Source organism: Zosterops lateralis (genome assembly GCF_965231275.1).
Source record: "Zosterops lateralis genome assembly, chromosome: 1".
Taxonomy (NCBI): Eukaryota; Metazoa; Chordata; class Aves; order Passeriformes; family Zosteropidae; genus Zosterops; species Zosterops lateralis.
This window is the reverse complement of record NC_139762.1, coordinates 44,019,339-44,039,479: the sequence shown is the minus strand read 5'-3', so window position 1 is coordinate 44,039,479 and position 20,141 is coordinate 44,019,339. Positions and strand designations below refer to the sequence as shown.

Here is a 20,141-nt window from a genome sequence, read left to right as displayed (position 1 = left end):
ATACGTGTTACGATACAAACACAAACGTAAAACAGAAAAGCGTGCAAATGAAAAAAAGAACTGTCAGAATTTCATCAACTGTCAGAATTTCATCGTGTCCCAAGCACACCACCCCCTTTTTCCTCCAAGAACAGCAGGAGAGGTTATGGAAAAGAGACGCCTTCGAAAGGATGTCTCTTCAAGAAGAGCATATTCTCAAAAGAAACAAAAACAAGCTTAATCAGCAACATTCCTGCCGCGTTTCTGCGCAGGCCCGTGCTGCGGGCAGCTCCATTATCCCCTCACAGAAGGCGCGGGGGACACCAACAATCGCAGGCCGCTCCCGCCAGTGACGCCTCTGCCGTGCTGGGAGGGCAGCGATTGCAAACCCAGCTGCAACAGCCCGTGCTTAGGCTAAAGAGCCTTTTAAATGTGTTTCATCCAGAGCTAAGGCCACAAGCATGTAACACCTCTGTGCGATCGCCCGCTCCCCCCACACGGAACCGGCTTCCCTCTTAGCAGCTCCTGCCCCAGCGCAGCCGGGCTTGGGCACCCCGGCGGGGAAGGGAAGGAAAGAGAAGGGAAGAAAAGCCCCTCCTGCCCTGCCCTGCCCTGCCCTGCTCTGCCGTGCCGAGGGCAGGGAGCGCTGGGCTCCCGCCTCCCCGGGACCCTCCCGGGGCAGCAGCCCCAGCCCGGCCCCGGCCCCGCCGTACCCGCCGCCGGCCCGGGAGGGCTCCCGGAAGGGAAAGCCAAGAGTTTCCGGGAGGACGCCGGGCGGCCGCGCACGGAGGAGAGGGACGGGAAGGGACGGGACCGGCCGGGCCGGGAGCGGGGCCATGAACGGCTCGGCGAACTCGCTGCTGGACAAGGAGGAGCACCCGCTGCAGCTGGGCGAGAGCTTCGAGCGGCGGCCCAAGGCCTCCTTCCACACCATCCGCTGTGAGCGCCTCCCCCGCCGCCGCCCCTTCCTCCCGCTCGCCTCCCGTCCCGTCCTGTCCCGTCCCGTCCTGTCCCGTCCCCGGCCGCTTCTGCCGCGCCCCCCTCGCCCCGCCACTGCCCCGCTCGCCCCCCTCGCTCCCCCAGCGCGGGGCTCCGTGCCCGCTCTGCGCTTTCCCTACCCGCTGCCCTCCTGCCCCCTTCCCGCCCATCTCCCCCATCCCCTGCAGCGCCCTTCTGCCCCCTGTCCCTGCTGCCTCTCCCGCTCCGCCTTTCCTCTCCACGAGTGTTTTCCCAACAGAGCGCTCCAGCCCGGGAAGAAGGGGAAGGGGGATGCTGGCAGGGAGGAGGTTTGAGCGGGGCAGGCCAGGGCGAAGGAACAGCTTTAGAAAGTTTGTCATTAATCGCTTGGGAGCATAAAGAGCTCCCTCCATAAGGGGGTGGCTTTGCCGTTTTGTTTTGTGCCCTTTATGGCAGTGGATTGCGGGGCTGGAGAGGCAGCGGGAGCACCCGGGGTTTGGGGTGTCACTGGATGCTCTCCTGATGAAGCGGCTGTAGCCCAGCAGAGCTGTCCCTGCTGTCATAAGTCAGTGTCCCAGGAAGACAAGCAGAGAGGACTCAGACACATACAGTAATGCCTAATAAATGCAAGATAAATCCTGAGGTAGATGGTTTTCAAGAGGAACTTGTTTTATTCCCATACTTGAGTTCTGTGGACAAGAAATCTGAGCAAAACAAGTCCAGGTTTATTTTACTATAATGACTGGTAAATCATCAAGAGCAAATGTAAAGAATACCAAACTTATAATTCAGTAGTTTTCTATAGAAGTGGGGAATTGATACAGAAAACAGTAGGGTATTTTGGTTCAGGATGCACGAATATAGGCCTGGACTCATTGCCCATGTTCATACACCACAAACAGTAGTTTCAGTGATGCTGGTCACCCGAGTGCCTGATCCTCTGTGAATTAAACCCAAGCCATATCCAGGTGGAAATATACTGGATTTCTAGAATGGAAAGTGCTTCAACAACCAATTTCCTAAGGGATTGCAAAGCCGAAGCTCTTCAGACAACAACTGGAAGAATGCAGTTTTATTTCAGAAGATCTTTCTGAATGCTCTGTTTTCCATCTGTGACTTTCAAACGAGATTTCTTCATTGTCTTGTTATATTTTTTCCCCTAACTCTTGTTCTGGAATGATTTATCTGGGATCCAAGCATTATATTATTTCCATAATCCTCTTCACACAAACTACAATGAGAGGATTTTGTAGGCTACATTTGTTTCGATCTTCTTAAAGTACTTCATTCCTTTACGTAATGTTTTTGAAATACTGAGAAATTGGATTATCCTTGGAAAACACATCTTAAAAACATTTGATTTTTGGGAAAAGAGCTGCGGGTGTATTTGGAGGGAAGTGCGTGCTCTTGATCTACATGTGGATTAGCCAAGCATGTACTAACAAAATGAAAACAATCAGTTGAGTGTTTGTTTAGAGTAACTCTATATTGCTATACCTAAGAAAGAAATCTGATATTCCTTTTAAGTTAGTTACTGTGCTGTTGAAACTCTTGATCCCGTTTTGGCAAAGACACCAGCTCTTGTACAGCTGGTTTGTTTTATTTAGCAAGCTTGCACATAAAGTAGGTGGGAAACAATAGCTAGAAACAGATTGCTCAGATGAAATTGAAGGCTATGATTTGATCTGGCAGTTAAGGCATGAGGATTAAGTCAAGTGTGTCTGATTCTGCTTGTTGTGCTGTCAGAGTAAAACTCAATTAAACATTAACATCCTCTTAATGAGAATTTATTACAAGCCAGGGTTTGGGGATTTTTCCTGCAAATGTGTTTTTCATAGTGGAATTATATTTTAAATTTGTTCTGAGGTGTTAATTTCATAACTAATGCAGTAATTAAAAACCTTGATTGTGAATATAATTGCACCTCTTCAGATGCAGGGATGCTAGAATTGAATGCAGGCTTCTGTTAAAAACAAACACAAAGCAAACTAGCCTATATCTGTGTAATTTTATTTCACTTTGTCTAGATCCTCTCTCAAGGTATTAGAGGTTCTGATAGGTTTTTTTCTGGTTTTTTATGGCTCACCAGCACAACAGACTACTGAGGGGAAAATACTTTTAACTTAAAATGTTCTCAGTTCAAATGAATACATTAAACAGAAGTGCCTTGGTTGGGAGACAAAGCATTCTGTGCAACAGAGCAAAAATACCTAAAACAAGTCTTAGTTTAAAGCCAGTCGAGTGCCTCGCCTTGCTGATGCTTTCTGTCCACAGTGGCTTTGGGGCAGCGGAGGTGGCTGAAGTAAGTGCAGCACCTCTTTCTTTCCTCATCAGTGAGATCTCCACCCTGTGGAGCTTTTAGCACTATTGTGGAGGCGAGATGGCTGTTAAAGAGCCTGAAATATCAGTAAGAGTCAATGAGTGGGTGTCACTGAATTAGTGTTTGTCACAGAGAGCTTCCTCAGGTTTGGAATTGGCAAGACCTAAGCAGAGTCCAGGGTTTTGGAAGTTGTTACTCTCTTGAGTGTGATTGGTATGGTCTTGAGTGTGATTGGTATACTTGCCTGTAAAACCAAGTGCCACTCAGTGCCTGGGGTTTGGAGAAGTCTGCTTTTGGTGTTCAAACACAAGATTTAGAACCTTATTTCCATTTTAAGAAGTTCAGAATATGGTACCACCACATGGCTGGGTTGCTAGGTATAGACACAACGTACTGGTGTGTTATTCCACCCCTGCTGTAAACACTAGTGTGTGTTTTGGCATTCCCTATAATCACAGTAAATGTATGGTGGCTCTTTGCAGGGCAGCTGATGCTTCTGGAGACTCTGACAAATGCAATCCCAATTGTTTTCCTCTTTAGATGATTTTAAGCCAGCATCGATTGATACGTCTTGTGAGGGGGACCTCCAAGTGGGTAAAGGAGATGATGTTACCATCACTTTGCCACATATTCCAGTAAGTCTGTTTTATATGTGCCCCTGTTTACTTACTCTCCAACAAATTTACAGTGTTGTTACAGTCTAATGTAAATGCTGTTTTCACTTTGTTCATTAACGCTGTGGGTTCAATATTTAACCAGATGAACTTGTAGTTTGTTACCTTAGGAAAGGACTGCACAGTTGGATCTTTGTAAAGGGCTGTAGCTGTAAGGTTGCCAAATTGTTCTTTACTTTTGATTCCTTCCTTCCTACTCTTCCTTGAAAGACAAGGAGACTTTTACTGTTAGCTGAAGCTGTACACCATCCATAACATTATTTTTGGTGCTATGGCTTGCTGAAGAAAGGCAATGTAACTCGGGCTTCAGTCAAGGTTGGGCAGACTTGTAAACATGTTCCTGCCCTTAATCAAACATGTACAGATAGGACATAGAGGGTTCCCTGCCTTTAGCTTTATCAGTGGAAGCAAGGAGGCAGTGCTGGTGAGTGGCCATGAAGTAGTTTTCCATCCACTTCCTTCCCTAATGATGCCATAAAGATGTACTGTGTGAGCATGATGGTCAAACAGCAATAAAACAAGTGATCAATCTATTTGTAGCTGCAGCTGGTTTGTAATTGAAGGTTCAGTGGTTCCCTTACCAAAACAAAAGAAAGTGATCATGTGCTGGAACTGGATTTGTTTATTATCTGAAGTTAATGCTATGTGTCAAGCCAATAAACCAGAATCCACAGACATCAAGGGGTCTGGTAGCTGCAGGGGGGCACCAGTCAGTTTGGAAACCATGTGTCAGATCCTTTTGGTGTTGTTCATCCCAGCAGGCCTGTGGTTTTAATTGGTAGGTGATAGTACTGTGATAATTCTCACTGAATGAGGCTGTAGCCTGCCTCACCCTGCTCCTGTTCTTCATATGGCTTTGGTCACCTTCAGTACTGCAGGAGGTCACATACTGTTTTTTGTCTGTAGAAATGATGAGCATGGTAGTGCTACTGCAGAGCAGATAACAACACAACTAACAGCAGCATTCAACTTGGGTTAGTTGGAAACAGCATTGCTCATTCATTTTTTGTGTTGAGCAGCATCACTTGTAATATTCCTTTCCGAATCTTTGTACGTAGGAACTTAATTTGATTCTCTTCCCCTCAGTATGAACAGCCTTGAGCTTATGGTGTGCTCCAAAGGCTGAGGCAGCCAAGCCACTCTGTGTATGTTGTTCCAAGGCAGTGCTGCCTGTGTTCTGGACAGAGAGCTAGAGAACACTTGGCAAAATGGAAAAGAATGAGAGATTTCATCCTGACAAGTTTCACTGAATTTCTTGGATGTTGCTTTGCTTCCCAGTTGTCCAACAATTGGATAGGATTCAATTTCTGAGTTGAGGTTTTCTTTTTGAAATTGCCTAATCCCCAAGAATATCTCTGATAATTTGTTTGGTGGAAATATTTTGGTGTCTCTTGCAGCTTGGATAAATTGAAGTACTATTTCTACATGTGGATTTAGTAGCTTTAATACTTGAAAAACAGTCTGGATTGGGGAAGGGAAAATTTCTGTTTGTTAGAGTACCACAGAAGAAGATCACAGACTATCATGAGTTGGAAAGGTCCTCAAAAGGATCATCAAAGTCCAGCTCCTAACTCTGAACAGAACAATCCTAAGAATTACACCATGTGCCTGAGAGCATTGTCCAAGTGCTTCTTGAATTCTGTCAGGCAAAAAACCCTCACAGATGAAAACAGTTCTGTCCTGTAATCAGCGAGATCTGTAAGCCACTGTTATTTGGGCACTAACATAAACCCTAAACATTTCATTTTAAGTAAAAGAGTGGGACTTAATTTGCTTTAGCACTTATATTTCTACTTATTGTTTAGCCAGAATCACAGTCTTTGTTGTGTTAGGAGGCTTCTGGGCAGCAGACTGGTTATCAATTTTCATTACATTTGTGCCTTACACTTTTCCTGGCTTAGTTGTCAACAGCAAGCAGGATTTGACTTTCAGCTTTCTTTTTACTCTCTTAAATGTTGCTTTCCTCTCTTAAAAGTAGGAATGATAAAAATGTAACATGCCTTTGAAGACTAGACTTTCTTGAGACATCCTTTCTGAATTGTATTTCTGAATCTCTCTTACTGTGTCTTTGTTAGGAACTCAGATTTTTCACACTGTTCAGAACTTATTTTAAATTCAAATATATTCTATTAGCAACATGGAGAATAGGAATTGCTTTCAGAGTAGTTAAAATGCGATTGTTCATTTTTGCTACTCAGAATAAAATACAGGAGAATGCTGGGTTTTTTCATTTGCTCCCTGATTTCAGTTGCTTTCCTACAGTATGTGCAAAGGCGAATAAATATTTATTTTTAAAAACAACATATGAATAAACATTTATTTTTAAAAACAAATTTTTAATACAGTATCTATATATTACAGAGAAGCCTGAGAATGTTTCATAGCTGAGAACATTACCCTTTGAGTAACACCTTTTTGACATGTCCAGGTGTGTATCCATGCTGTTAGACCATGGATTCAGCTGGCTGTAACCTCAAAACCAAGTGTATGAACCAGCCTGTGCATGGATCCAGTACAGCTGAGCATAATCTCAGCATTACCAGTTAGCCAGTGTGCACCACCACATGAGTTTGTTGCCTTTATTGCTTCTCAGTCTAAGCCTTCAGACTTTTAAGGCTCTATGCAGTATTGTGTGGACTTGGGGACTCCCTGGAAGGCATCAAAATACCCCGTTTGCCTTTGAGAAGACATTTCAATATAATTGTATGGGCATATGAATGCTAATCTGACTTTGAAGAAGGCAGCTGTTCTTACATAGTTTGTAAGTGACAGTTGCTTGTAATCCACTGTGAAAATACTGCCATATATATTTATGTAAAATATATGATGCAGTTTAAATTATTCTTCAATTGACCCCATATTTCCTTGGGCAATAGTTCTGCTACACAAATAATTAGAACTTTATTTCTTATCCAAACCCATGATTTCCAGGGCAGAAACATCAAGAAGATTTCTGATACTTGTCAGGGACAGCTATGCAAATTTAGTTACGCTGCCATTTTAGGAATGAGAACTGTAAATAAATGCAGCCACGGAGAAGATATTTTGTCACTGCAGAGACACTTAAAATGATGAAAGGCATAATATTGCTATGAGGAAATGTCTGATCTACTGCACATTTTCTCTATATTTCTCCCTTCATGAATGAATATTTTCTGTAGGAACTAAACATTAAGTGCTTAGCCTCTTTTTCAGAACAATACATATGTTCTTTTCTCTTAGTATTCATAAATTTTTGGACAGGGCAATATAACCAAACAAATGTGTGCTTTTTCTTTGTACCAGGGTTCAACTCCACCAATGACTGTCTTTAAAGGAAATAAAAGGCCATATCAGAAGGACTGTGTGCTTATTATCAATCATGACACTGGGGAATATGTGCTCGAAAAACTTAGTAGCAGCATTCAAGTCAAGAAAACAAGGTAAATCTGGGGATAGGGTTCTTGATAGGATTAATTACTGCTGAAGTTTCTTATGTCGACTGGGTTTTGAAACATAACTCTCTTATTTTGTAGTGATGTTTAATTACTAAGCATTAGCTTTACACAGCCAATTATCATGCCTAAAAATGCAAATAGGAGTGTGAATCTAAGAGTAAAGAATTTGTAAATTCTCCACTGCTGAAATGACATAATTATAGTTTGCAGCGAAACACCTGTGATGATTTGAGGCTCTAGAAGCTGGCTGAAGGATGAGATGTGTTTCAGGAATCTCTAGTTAGCCAAAAAATCCCATAAAAATATTAGACTGTCAAAAGGATTATTGGACCTTCTAAGTTTGTTCCCTACAGCTTCCTGTGGGAGTCATGATGTTCCAATAACATAATCTTAGGGAACAAGAAACACTCATTCCCATATTGGATAAGCAATATATTAAGTGGTACAAAGCCTCCAGCTGGTGAAGGTGGGCAGAGCTGTAGAAATAATGGTTATGGTGTTTTAACTAGAAGTATTGATGAAGCCAGAAATCCTTTTTGGCTCTTATTCTGCTCTTACTTTGCTGCTCAAATGCTACAAAGGATGCAGCTGGAATGTTTTTAGTAAGCCCTGCTGCTCTATAGGTACGTGAAGTGTCTGGATCTTTCAGCATCACTGGACCACAGGCTGAGATCTAAAGAGAAAGCAGTCATTCAAATGTCCCATGAAGAAGAAACTCTTAAATATGTTTAGAAGTTTTACATTAAAAAACATTTTATTGCAGTATAGAACCCTTAGCTTCTAAAACTACTAGAAATGTGGGTTGCAGCTCATCAGTAGTTGGCTGGATATTTGCCAAGAACACCTTGAGTTCAAGGTAAATGGACTGTAACACTCCTCTGAGTCAGTGATGTGGAAACTCATCCATGTAGCAATCATCTTGTCCAGTGGATATAAGCACATCAGAGATGAGATTTGAATTCCCAGTTTCAGTTCTGCTGGACTTTATCCCAGAAGCTTAAGTCAGAAGGGGGCAAGTAAGTACAGGAGGGCCTGAGTTCAGTGAAATGTTTGGTTACACTGAGTTCTGAGTCTGGTGTGTCAATTTTTCTCAGGCAGAGGGAGGGTAGTAAAAAATTTTGGGATCCCTGTTTTGATGAATAGTACTTTGCCAAGTCATTGATTTTTTAGATCAGAAGTGCCTTTTATTTTCCATGGGTACTCTGATCTTTAACGACCTGTTGACACTGTGGGAACAGGGCTTTTAGTGTTAACACGTTGATGAGATTCACAGGAGAGTAAATGAACTTACTCCACATAAAACCATCTGTAGTTCCAAGAGCATAATTAATACTGGAAATCTTTGGCTTTTACCTTCCACTTGATACAGTGAGTATCTTCCCAACTCCTCACTTACTGCTGTAGCTAGACTGTAAGCTGCATTAATGTGGTATCCAACAGCTGTATGTCACTGATGAGTGAAGAGGGGTTCTGTGTGAGGCTGAATCTAGAGTTCACTGAGGCATAGAGATAGCCCAGTAAATGCTCCATGTACCAGCTCTGGTAGCACAGGTGGTTTAGGTGATCCCAGGAAGTTTGACATGGGTTAGTTTAACTTACCTGGCAGTGGGATTGGATTCCAGACACAAAGTGTAACACGGCTGAGCTGGGACCCTCCTAGAACAGAAACTGAGCTCTAATATTCATAAGCTGCTTCTGTGCTGCACCGCATAAAGCCATAACCCCAAAGGCTTTGGTGTTATGCAATAAACACACCACACCCTTTAACCTTATGGTGTACTGTAAAGGAACCTATTTTGGGTTTGTGGTTGGTTTTTTGTGTTTCTTTTTCTGCCAAGGATATTGATTGTTCTGCAATCTCAATCACATCAGAAGTTCAGTAAAAGGCAGAAGTACCTGGTTTGAATTGAACAGGTTGGCATAGTGTTATTCTGGAGGCTGTTTTCCATTAAGGAAACAGCTTAAACTGTTTTGAAGGACTAACAGCAGATGGATAAAAACCACGAATTAAATGCTTGTATGCTGTATTTAGCAGTAAGAATGATTACTCTAGTCAAGCTGACCTCTAAGAGAGTTCAGTTTGAGATGATTTAATTACAAGTGAGAAAATTGTTTCTTTTGCTGTGATTGTTTTAAGCAGGATTTTGTTGTAAATGGATTTGTAGTTACTTTAAATTACTATGATTGGTTATTCTTTTTTAAGAAAACAAAAATACTAATTGCTAAATTAAAGCCTTCATTGTTGTTCAAGAAGAGAATTTGGCATCACTGAACCACATCTGGATTTGAAAATACATTTTGTAAAGGTGTTGCAGTGTAGTTGTATATGTTTCTTTGTTATTGAAAGTAAGTGTTGCATACAGAAAGCTGTAATTCACTCTTCATCTTTGTAAAACAAAGTAGAGATCTGCACAAAAGAAAGTCACAGATGATGCATTAGCACGAGGATATTGAAAAAGCTGGACATAGTTGCACAGTACCGCTGAATATCTCTGGTTGTTTCTTCAGAGCAGAGGGCAGCAGTAAGATCCAGGCCCGAATAGAGCAACAGTCTGCCCGAGCATCTCAGCCTCCTTCACAGTTCAGAGCCCCAACCAAGCCAGCAGTTGGACCTAAAACTTCTCCTTTGAAGGACAATCCTTCACCGGAGCCTCAGCTGGATGATATCAAGAGAGGTAAAGAAGAGTTTGTAGTTTCTAAAATTTTGTCTTTCTTCTTAATAATAAAAACTATAGCTGTGCAGTTTCTAAAAACATTCAGGGATTAAAAGATGGCACTTGACAACTGTGTTGTCTTAATATCTTGTTTCTTTATTCATCTTATTGATTATTTATTCTCTTCTACTAGAATAGATATTTATACTGTCGTCTTCTCTGGCATAAGAAAACTTCTTCTTTCTGGATAATTTTCTCTCTTCCAAATTATTTCTCTGTTCTGAAAAGAAGAAAAAAAGTTAATGTGAATTCAGAAACCTGTAGCTCAGTGCTGGACCAATTGCACAGGTGTCTTAGGCCACCACAACAGCAATAACAAAGCTCAATGGTCCAAGGTCTCGTTATGCAAGTCAAGTCACTTGGAGAAAGGTACCCTGCACTGAGTAAGGTTGGTGGGATGGAAGGGCTAGGCAGCTGTGTTCCCAGAACAAGACAAGCTTGCACCATGCCAAGCAGTGCCAGCAGGGGAGGAAGGAGAGTGTGAACAAACCTGCAGCTTATTCTCTTCCACTCTTTCACTCCTTTGCAGCTTTGACACATCTGCCATATGGCTGCTAAACTTGTATTATAATAGTACCTTAAAGGAATGATTGGCTCAACTCACTCTTCTGCTCAAGCAGCACTTTGTCTTAGTGTTCTGCTGTGAGTAGGACGCACTTTCTTTGCCCATGCCCTTCTTTTCCTACTGATGTGATACCTGTTTCTGCTGTGTCAGGATAAGGAAGACTTTAAATCTTTGTTTGGTTCTTCTCTGGCACTGGCACCAGACACAGTTATTTTATTTTAAGCTTGTTCTTTCTGTCTGGGTTTCTTTCTCTTTTTTCTCTGTCCCATATAGCTATTTTTGTCTGTAGACTTAGCCTATGTTAATTGCCCAGATGAAGTTAATTACTCAGCAGGGTATTTTTTTCAGTTCATGGTAATCACTAGGTGACATTTTTGCTGCTAAGCCATGTGTTTGCATAGGTGCTGACTGGTCTCACTTTTCTGCAGCAGTAGTGTTTTCAATACTTGGATGCTGGTCAGCAGCCAGAATCAACGTCTGAGAAATTCTGTTAGCTACAGTTCCCTTAGCTGCATTATTTTTATTATTATTTATTTTTATTTTCTGTGTAATAGGTAAGGAAAAAGATAATAGGTGATATATCAATTTTTTTAATTGAATCAGTTGTGGATTTTAAATGTCTTTTCATGTAGGATGTAATAAGTTACTTAACCTTACTCAATTCTTTTATATATGTACAGCAATTTGTAAAGGTTGTATTACAGTAAAATAATTACATTTGTCTGAGGTGACACCTATTCTAAAAGATAACTTTCTAGTTATCTAAAGTATGTCACATTGTTCAGAGCTGTTCTAATATTTTTTTTGTCACCTGATAATATTTTATAGGAAAGTACCTCCAAATACGTAACCTGTGGGGTTTTGTTTCCAAAATCAAGGATTAGAGCACCTGACTTGGATTAAAAATAGTACTTTAATTTGGTGCTTTATAGGGAGAGTTGTGCAAGGCCCCAGAAGAGTCAAAAGGCTGGGCAGGGGTGGTTTTTGCTTACAGTCTATAACTTTTTCCAGCACTGACTGTCAGCATTGCTAAACCATTTATATCATAAGAACCTGCTTTAAAAAGGTAGAATTAAAATGACACCATTCCACAATGAAATGTAAACAATGACCTGTAAAAACTGTAAGGTAGTCTGCAATTCTGTTACCTTCTCTTAATGTGTGTTTTTATGAGCACAGACTTGTAAGTTCTGAAGAGCTTGTGTTGTTTCCATTCAAGTAGTAGCTTTTGTTTTAGTTGAAGTACTTCCTCTGTAGGAAAAAAAGATAAACAGCTGAAATTCTGTGGTTTTTGTTTAATGAACACAGCACAGAACTTAAAATTCCCAAAGAAGGTGCTTGAAAGGATCTCTGGCACCTTGACACTCTCTTGCTTCCAGTATACCCTACTTAGGGGTGTGGTAAGACACATTTGCACACATATACCACAATACAGCCATTTATTTGCACAAAATAATTTACATTTATCAGACATATTTGACCACAGCAGAAATGTTTTCAACAGTGTTGACATAACTACAACATGCAACATATTGATATATGCCAGTAATAATGAAATATTACAGCATGCAACATATTGATATATGTCAGTAATATTGACATAATTACAACATTTGAGAAAAAAACCACAGAAATATATTTTGGGTTTCAAGACTCAGTGCTTAAAAATCTGAGCAGATTTTACTTATCTGGAATGTAGCTGAGGTGTGTGAAGATGATGCCATAGCACTGTGTTTGTCTCCCAAGAACATCTCAATCAAATTTTCTGTACATCAGTATAAAATACTGCCTCTTCTAGCTGCCATCTCCACATGCTCAGGGTGCCAGTATCAAGTTGATTTCTCTCTTGGATTCTGTTATTAAGTGTTCTGCTATAGGCATTCAAACTCAACCCTCCCTAAAGCTGAATGACTTTTTTCTGGAAGTCCTTGGTATTCTTGCAGCCTAAGATTAAGGCTTTAGTTAAAAAAATCTCCGTAACCTATTGGAGTTGAGAGAGGAAGTACGAACAGTTAAACACTGTTATGGTATTTGATACCAAATGTATACAGAAGACAGCCCTGTTGAGAAAGGTTGTTCTGTTTGGATAATGATTTCTGACCTTGAATTTTATTTTTTTTTACTCTAAAACTTTAATTGCCTGCCTGTGTAAAACAGTCATTTTGTCTTCTTGGAAGAAATTTTACAGCTGTAACATGAAATACAGAGAAGTTAAGGTTCCCAAACCAGTGACAGCCTTTTCAGATGACGTAGACTCAATTAAGGCGAGTGTTGGAAACTGTACTGTATGGAAAGTTTTTTTAAAAGTAACTGCTGCACATCCTGGCTCTTGTCACCTTTTAAACTGCAAAGGCACGTCGATGTGAGGTGTTTGATCTTACAGCGCAGAAAGATCTAGGAAAGGTCAAATTCTTTCATTGTTCAACTTAGAATATATGTACACATATACAAACAGCTATTTTTATTGGAAGCACCATAAGGAAATGTTTAACCCATGTCTTCAGTACCTATAACTGTACTAAGCATAGCAGTCAAATGGGAAAATGAAAAAACAAACCATCCTAAAGCAGCCGTGTTTTTCCTATAAGGCTTTGATGTCATCTTTGGCTTAGTCACTGGCAGTGTGAGACAAGAGTGGCTTGAACAGAATTCCTTAGTGGTCCTGCTGAATTTCTTTTGACAGACTTCTAGTGGTGCAGCAGCTGAGTGAAAACAATTGCATTTCTCTCATTGCTCAGATAGGATGTTTAGAATTCTAGGCTCAAGGAACAAGAGACAACAGAGATTCGAGGGAAGCTGTCAGCCTGTGAGGCAAAAGCCTGTGACTACAAGATGGGCTCTGACCAAGTTTCTACCCATGACCACTGTCACTGATAGCAGCACTAACTTCCCTGTCCTTGAAGCTTGTGATACTGGTTGTTTTGCTTTTTCTTGCCTCTGTTCAACATAATGGGCTTTAGCACTACTTCCAAGGCATTCTCTCAATCCCTCCTTGTAACCAAACCTCTTCTATGGGCTCTTAGTTTTCTGCTTCCTCAGCAAAAACCTCCCATTCTTCATTCTCACACTAATCTCCAATTCTGTTTAAAACTGGCCAGGCTAATCTTCCTTTCCCATTGGTCAGACAGCATCACTTTCTTCAGTTATGTCCTCACCTACTGTATCAAGTCCTCACTTCTTGCTTAGGGTTTGTTTTTTTTTTTCCTAGTTCTCTGCAGTGTGTTTTTGTTTTAACTTTTCCCTCTCATCACCAATGCTTAAGATCACTTCACCTTCTCCACTCTATTTTACATGTGGGCTCTATGTTCTCAGTCCCTGTGCCAACATTCCTCCATTTCAGCTGCAGACTCCAGCTCTGTAGGGAAACGTTAATTCCCAGGCACTTGTCCTGTATTAGACTTGTCTGTTGTATCTTTTTGCAGTATGGACTGTGAAAGGTGATGGTGCTTGCTGCAATCCAGGATATTCTAACAATGCATTATCATCACTGTAATTTGCAACTAACAACTCCATCACTAGAAGAATGTAGAAATTTTACATCATTAAGCTAGGGGGAAAAGGTTTAAACCTGAGCATTTTAAAGAGAAAGTACCCTTATTCCTGGTTACTTTCCTTTAGCTTTCCCCTAATAATTTCTTAGCCTTAAACACAAGGAACATTTCTGATTTGAAATCCTCCATATGGGTAGGCTGAGAACGGTGACTCACAGGTGCTCATTTGTTTGTGTATCAGACTCCAAACCTGAAATGTATTTTTAAAGCCTGCAAGACTGTGTTGAGAGGCAATAAGGGAGAAAGCTATTGCAGTGCAAAGTAGTATCTTCTGTTGGCCTGTTGGATCAATATATGATTCTGTTGAATCGTATTTTCTTTCTCTTCCAGTGGTCTCTTGTGCTAAGTCTTCAAGCTGAAAGAGTAGGTTTTACCTGGCATACTGGTAAACTACAGAGAGCACAGATGGTATAGGCAGGAATCTAGATTTATAAAAAAAATTGGAGAAACAGCACCGCTATCCTTAAATACCCAGCTGGGGTATAACTATAGCACTTGAAATTGAGCTCTAAACCTTGAAAGTGAAAAATAGTGATTTTAAATCTGGCAAAAGAAAACCCAATTCCTCAAACTAATACATGCTGAGGTAGAAGAATTCTCTCTAGCAAACATTGTGGAGGCTGAAAACTTAGCTGTTACTTTTATTTTAGGCAGCCCAAGGAAAATTAGTCTTATTAAAAAAGGGAGTCTTGACACACATCTGACCTAACATGAATTACTCTCAGCATCAGTTCTCCATTTTTTAGGTAGGGGTGACGATACCTCATCTCTCCCTCCTTTCCTCCTTTCATTCTTGTCCCTTTAGTCTGTGAGTTTCCAGGGCAAGCACTGAGTTCTAACCCTGTGGGTCTAGAACTGGTAGCTCAACAGAAGCCTAAATTTTGAGGGTTTTGCATCCCATGCTTAATATATGTGTGGATGTTGTTCTCTCATGGAAACCTGCCAAGATGAACTGAGTCATTAGATACTCAGCCTTGTGGGTGGATACAAAAGAATTGTCCTCTACTAGTGTTTAGGCCACTTATAATTATTACAAATGTAACAATATTTTATAATTTGGGGTGACATGTTTTAATAGCTCTTTAGTAACCAGTCATTCAGCCAACACTAGCTGCTGCTGATGAGGCTGTTGTCATGCTGTCATGGTGTTCCAGTGTTTCTTTGCACTGGAAACCCTAAAGTGGGCAGTGTCTTGAGTTGCATAACTTCCTAGTTTCAGAGTAGTTTCATTATGTCCTGGCTACTTGCAAGCTCTCTAGCAGGTTATTTGCCACTCGCCAGTATGTGAAAGTTCTCAGCTATTCTCATCTGTCCTGCTGCAAAGTTATTTGATGTCATCCATCTGCTTCTGAAGTTTGTTTACAATGGCTGTGTGACTGTGCTGAAGCAGTTCGATACATTATCTGAAGTGAAGGCAGTTTCTATAGTTATAATTTACCCATGTCTATGTACCCACCCTGCCACACACCATTTCTTGTGTTTTCCAAAAGCCCAAATGTCACCAGCATCTAACAATTCAGATTTAGATTTTCTCACCCAGCTAATGTGCTTACTTTGTATGCAGACAATATAGCCTGTCAAAAATAATGAAGCTGAAAGTGCTTTCAGAAGTGTGAAGTATATGAAAAATAATTGTGAAAGTGAAGGTTTTATGATACTAACCTATACTGTTGCTTCTTTAAATTTAGCTACAGCAATAAGTAAAAAAGTTTTCAGGATTTTTTGGTTTCCCTTCCCGTCTCGCTCTTTCATGTGAGATATTTTGGTGTGATAAACTGTACTTGACAAAATTATTGCATTTGCACATTCTTTTCCAAAATTCCATGGGGCCCTGTTTATGGTATCAACCAGATGAATTCCTTTTATTTCAGAGCTGAGAGCAGAGGTTGAAATTATTGAGCAGATGAGCAGCAGCAGTGGAAGCAGCTCATCAGATTCAGAAAGCTCATCTGGGAGTGAAGATGAAAGCTCCAGCAGCGAGGGGGAAGAGGCAGCACATGTTTCCCCTTCCCAGCCACCACACCAGCAGTATAACAACAGGAATGCTGTTGCTAATGGCACCAGCAGGCCACAAGGAAGCAATCAGCTCATGAACACGCTCCGTAAGTAAATGCTTGTGTCTTACCACTGGTGAAAGCTGAGTATGACCACTCATTTACTTAGCATGTTAGGCTAACTTTGTGAAATGCCTTTTGCCAAATAGTAGTCCCAGGGACTGAAATCCATGGGCAGATTTTATGAACAGGGGGCTGAGACTTGTCTGAAGGTGTGGAGACCCTGTGGGCATCAGTGCAATGACCCCCATTGGCCCTGTTGGGTCTTGATTCAGGCCTCCAAGTAGCCACTGGTGTGGGAGGATCTAGTGCACTGGAGGATGGGAATTATTTTCATGTGAATACACAGATTAAATGGAAATAGTGGGGTTGACACATGTCAGTTAGAAGTCTGTAAAGAGCTGTGAATGGCACAAGACTGTCCTGGGTTCCTAGGTCTGGTCTCCGTGGTCTTCAGTATTGCTTTGTCAGCATGTTTATTGTGTTGGTCTCAAGTATTTTCACAAATACCACATTTTAAGGGAAATTTATATTAAAATTTTGTTAAAATACTACAGCTGTGGTGTTGCAAACATTGAATCAGTACAAGCTCACTTCACCCTTTAAAAAGTGTCAAAAACATTTTTAAAGCATAGTTCTGTCCCATGAGACTCTCTCTGGGGACATGGTGTGCATCTGTGTTGCTCTTCTCTTATACATCAGGTATATCCTAACTCGGTGGAGTTAAAATATTGCATTTGCAATTACCATAAATTGGTCTTAATTCGTCCTGAGGAATGTTTGCCCATATCTCTTGGCACCCATTCATAGGGAGCTGGTGGAGTCTCAATACAGATATGTGTAGGGTTTCCAGCTTTGAGAAGATAAGCATATTGTACAGACCACACCAAAAAGCCCTGCTGGAAAACTTAGAGGCCTGTCAGTCTTCCTGCCAGTAATGAAGGACTAAGTGAAATCCAAAGTTCAGCAAAGTCATTAGGACTGTGTCCATTTCCCTGTTTCTGGTTGTGAGCAGCTTCCTCCCTGCTTCTCCATGACAGCAATACTGCATGGGTTTAATGATCTGAAGCCTGTGACTGCAGGAGAATCTGGGAACTACTAGGGTAGCCCCTTCCTTTGTGTAATGCTTTTTGCCTTTGGGTTTAAAATGCTTCAGCTGTGGGGAGAATCACCCCTAACACAAGTTCTTGTCTCTTAAAAGGGAAGAGGAGATGAAGAAATCCAGGGCATAGCTGTTGAATAGATGCCCTGCAACTGTTTTGAGGGGAGGGCCGTGGGAGAATGCTGGAAGAGTTAGGTTCAATTATCAGAATACAAACGTGATTCTTGCCCCTTTTTATCCCCTCCACCTCACCAAATCACAAGTGCTCTGCAAAACAGGATCAGAGCCAGTAGGTTTGATTCATATCCTGGCCTTTCATCCCATCTCTGCACTTCGGAGGGGAGCCACGTGTCAGCTTAGTTCAGCCTTGAGTTGTGATGGCTTTAACAGTCCTTTTGGTTTATTGACATGGGGAGGCCTTGCCTTGGCTACCCAAATGGCCTTTAGCCAAAAAGAAATCTATTTTTAAAGGGTAAAGAAAGCCAAAGAATTCCCCAATGCCTTGTCCCAGAGCCATATATGGGAGCCATATATGGGTGGGGGGAGGCTGTGGAATGCTTTCTGCAGCTGCTAGCATGGAGAGGGCTGTTGTCCCACCAGGGAGCACCTTTGGTGGCTCTGAAGACAGGGATGCTTGGTTTGGCCTGGATCCACCTGTGTATTAGCCCCACGCAGCTCTTGATGTTCTTGGGCAGTTTCATTAAATTACAGATGATATTTGCATTCATTTAATGGGTTATTCTTACTTAAATCTTCCAGTGTAAATGTGACTGTTCTTTGGTTTGATTGCCATGAAATGTGAATTAACACCTACTCACTTGTTGTGTTTTGTTGGTTTTTGTTTTCCATAGGAAATGACTTGCAGTTGAGTGAGTCTGGGAGTGACAGTGATGACTAGAAGCTGAGCTTTTGCTGTTTCTGTTACATATACATGAAGAACTAATTTACCTTGAAGTGATCCTATTGCTTATGAAGAGGAGTTGGCACAAAAATAGTTCCATGTGTGGAATTTTAATAGAAGAAATGCATAGCCCTACAAAATAGCAGATGTTGAGGACTGTTATACTGTGTGAATTACATGTATATATTGTGTATATTCTTACTCTGTTAAAGCTTTGAATAGATATGTACAGTGGGTGAGCCAATGTATGTTTCTGTCCACCATCTGTAAGTTTAACATGTAACTATATGAGGTCATCTAAAAATTTATTGTTTGTAGGAGATGTTCAGCGTATCATGACTTCGTCAGGGGACTTTTGTATATAGGGTGAGCATGTGCCTACAATGAGTTTGAAAAAACATGCAGGAGCTACTGTGTGCACTGAAGTGAGACTGCCATAAATTAAGTTTCAATACTAAATTGATTTCTTTGGTTTGGGACTTTTCTAATGCCTTTTTATTGCTATTTATGGTTGATTTAATAGACTGACTTTTAAACAGTTGGAAGATAGGAATGATTAAATCATGTTCATCACAAACCTTGCTGCACCAGTGCCTTATAAGCAGGTTTTTTAAATCGTGCTTCAATTCCTGCCACCTTCCCTGTAGGGAGCAATACCAAAACCTCCTCAGACTGCTCCTGCAAACAAGAGCTGTGTGTCATATACAGCCTGCTGTGCTCTGAGAGCAGTGACTCTAGGAAGATAAAGGATACACATCAATCACCTAAACTCATCCAAGTAAGAATCAGATCAGCATTCTCTTCAGAAACTGAAGAGTCTCGCTTAACTCAGACATTCAGGCCTAGTCTTCAGGAATACTTACAAACCAAACTACTAGTGACATTGTAATGCCACAAATGCAAAATATTTGACTTACTGAAATTCTAAGACTGGAGCCTTCTTTGCAGTTTCCTAGAGAATGCAGAAAGAAGAGGTGACTAAACAAGTAGCCATGAAACAGCAGAAGTCTCTCTCCCACCACAGTTGTCAAGGTAGACCTCAGTCTATATTGTTAATTGGACAAGACCTCTTTGTGCTTGGCAGGAGCACACAGCACAGGAAATATTTGCCTAGGGTGAAATTCGCCCCTGTTTAAATGGGGTTTAAAGGGTGCTTAGTTGGATTATCATTAACTTTTTTGCTCACATGGAAAATGAGTGCCATAGGCAGCCTCTTAGAGCTTGAACACCAGGGTGACTTTTTAAAATCAAAATTCTGCTGACATAGGACAAGTTGCACCGTAGTTGTGGTGTAATCCTGGGGAATGGGAAGCTGAATCAGATGCCTTTCTATTCTCAGGAGTCTGCTTTGCACTGCTCTCATCTGTTAGTTTGTGTTTTAACTCCTGTTTGTTTACTGAGCTCTCCTTTTTTTTAACGTGTTGAAGAGCAAGGGGACATTTGAAGGGAGATTTTATTAAATGGTTTATTTTTTTGCATTAGATACATATTTAGGCATATTTTTGCATTATTGTACATACATTCAGAAATACTTGGTTTTTTTTAAAGTGTTTTGTGATGTAGGTATGTATTTTAATGGACAATTATGAAATATACTTGATGAAAAGCCACAATTGCTCTTCTTTTTTTTTTTTTTTCTTTTCTCTTTCTTTTTACCTGTTCCTCCTCTAACAGTAAAAATGGTCTGTTTTAACAAACTTGTACCAATTTGGGAATTCACACAGTTATTATAAATGGGCGGAGATAATATTTTTCTCCTTAAAATGCCTTTATTAATCAGCTCTTACAATGGTAGCTCGAGGGGTTTTGGCAGCCCGGTGCGCCCTTGAGGAGGAGGGTCCTGCTCAGCTCTGCAGCAGGAAGTTCAGCAGGGCTGGAGAACTCTTT

General features: G+C 41.1%; 2 protein-coding genes across 3 annotated transcripts in view; one reads left to right on the top strand and one right to left on the bottom strand.

Annotated features, from left to right (window-relative positions):
- METTL6 (methyltransferase 6, tRNA N3-cytidine) overlaps positions 1-786 on the bottom strand; it is a 9,290-nt gene extending 8,504 nt beyond the window's left edge. The window contains exon 1 of the mRNA XM_083861424.1: positions 693-786. The gene's annotated coding sequence lies outside the window, so the exon portion shown is untranslated. The remainder of the gene's footprint in view (positions 1-692) is intronic.
- EAF1 (ELL associated factor 1) lies at positions 750-20,141 on the top strand. Of its 2 annotated transcripts, none has more exons than XM_083861438.1 (6): positions 750-918; positions 3,797-3,891; positions 7,216-7,352; positions 9,876-10,042; positions 16,069-16,299; positions 18,205-20,141. In XM_083861438.1, exons 1-6 carry the CDS (start codon positions 816-818, stop codon positions 18,249-18,251), a joined length of 780 nt encoding a protein of 259 aa, XP_083717564.1. In that variant the 5' UTR covers positions 750-815; the 3' UTR covers positions 18,252-20,141. The 2 variants fall into 2 exon arrangements, with proteins under 2 accessions (XP_083717564.1, XP_083717565.1); XM_083861439.1 differs by having other exon boundaries at positions 843-918; positions 3,739-3,891.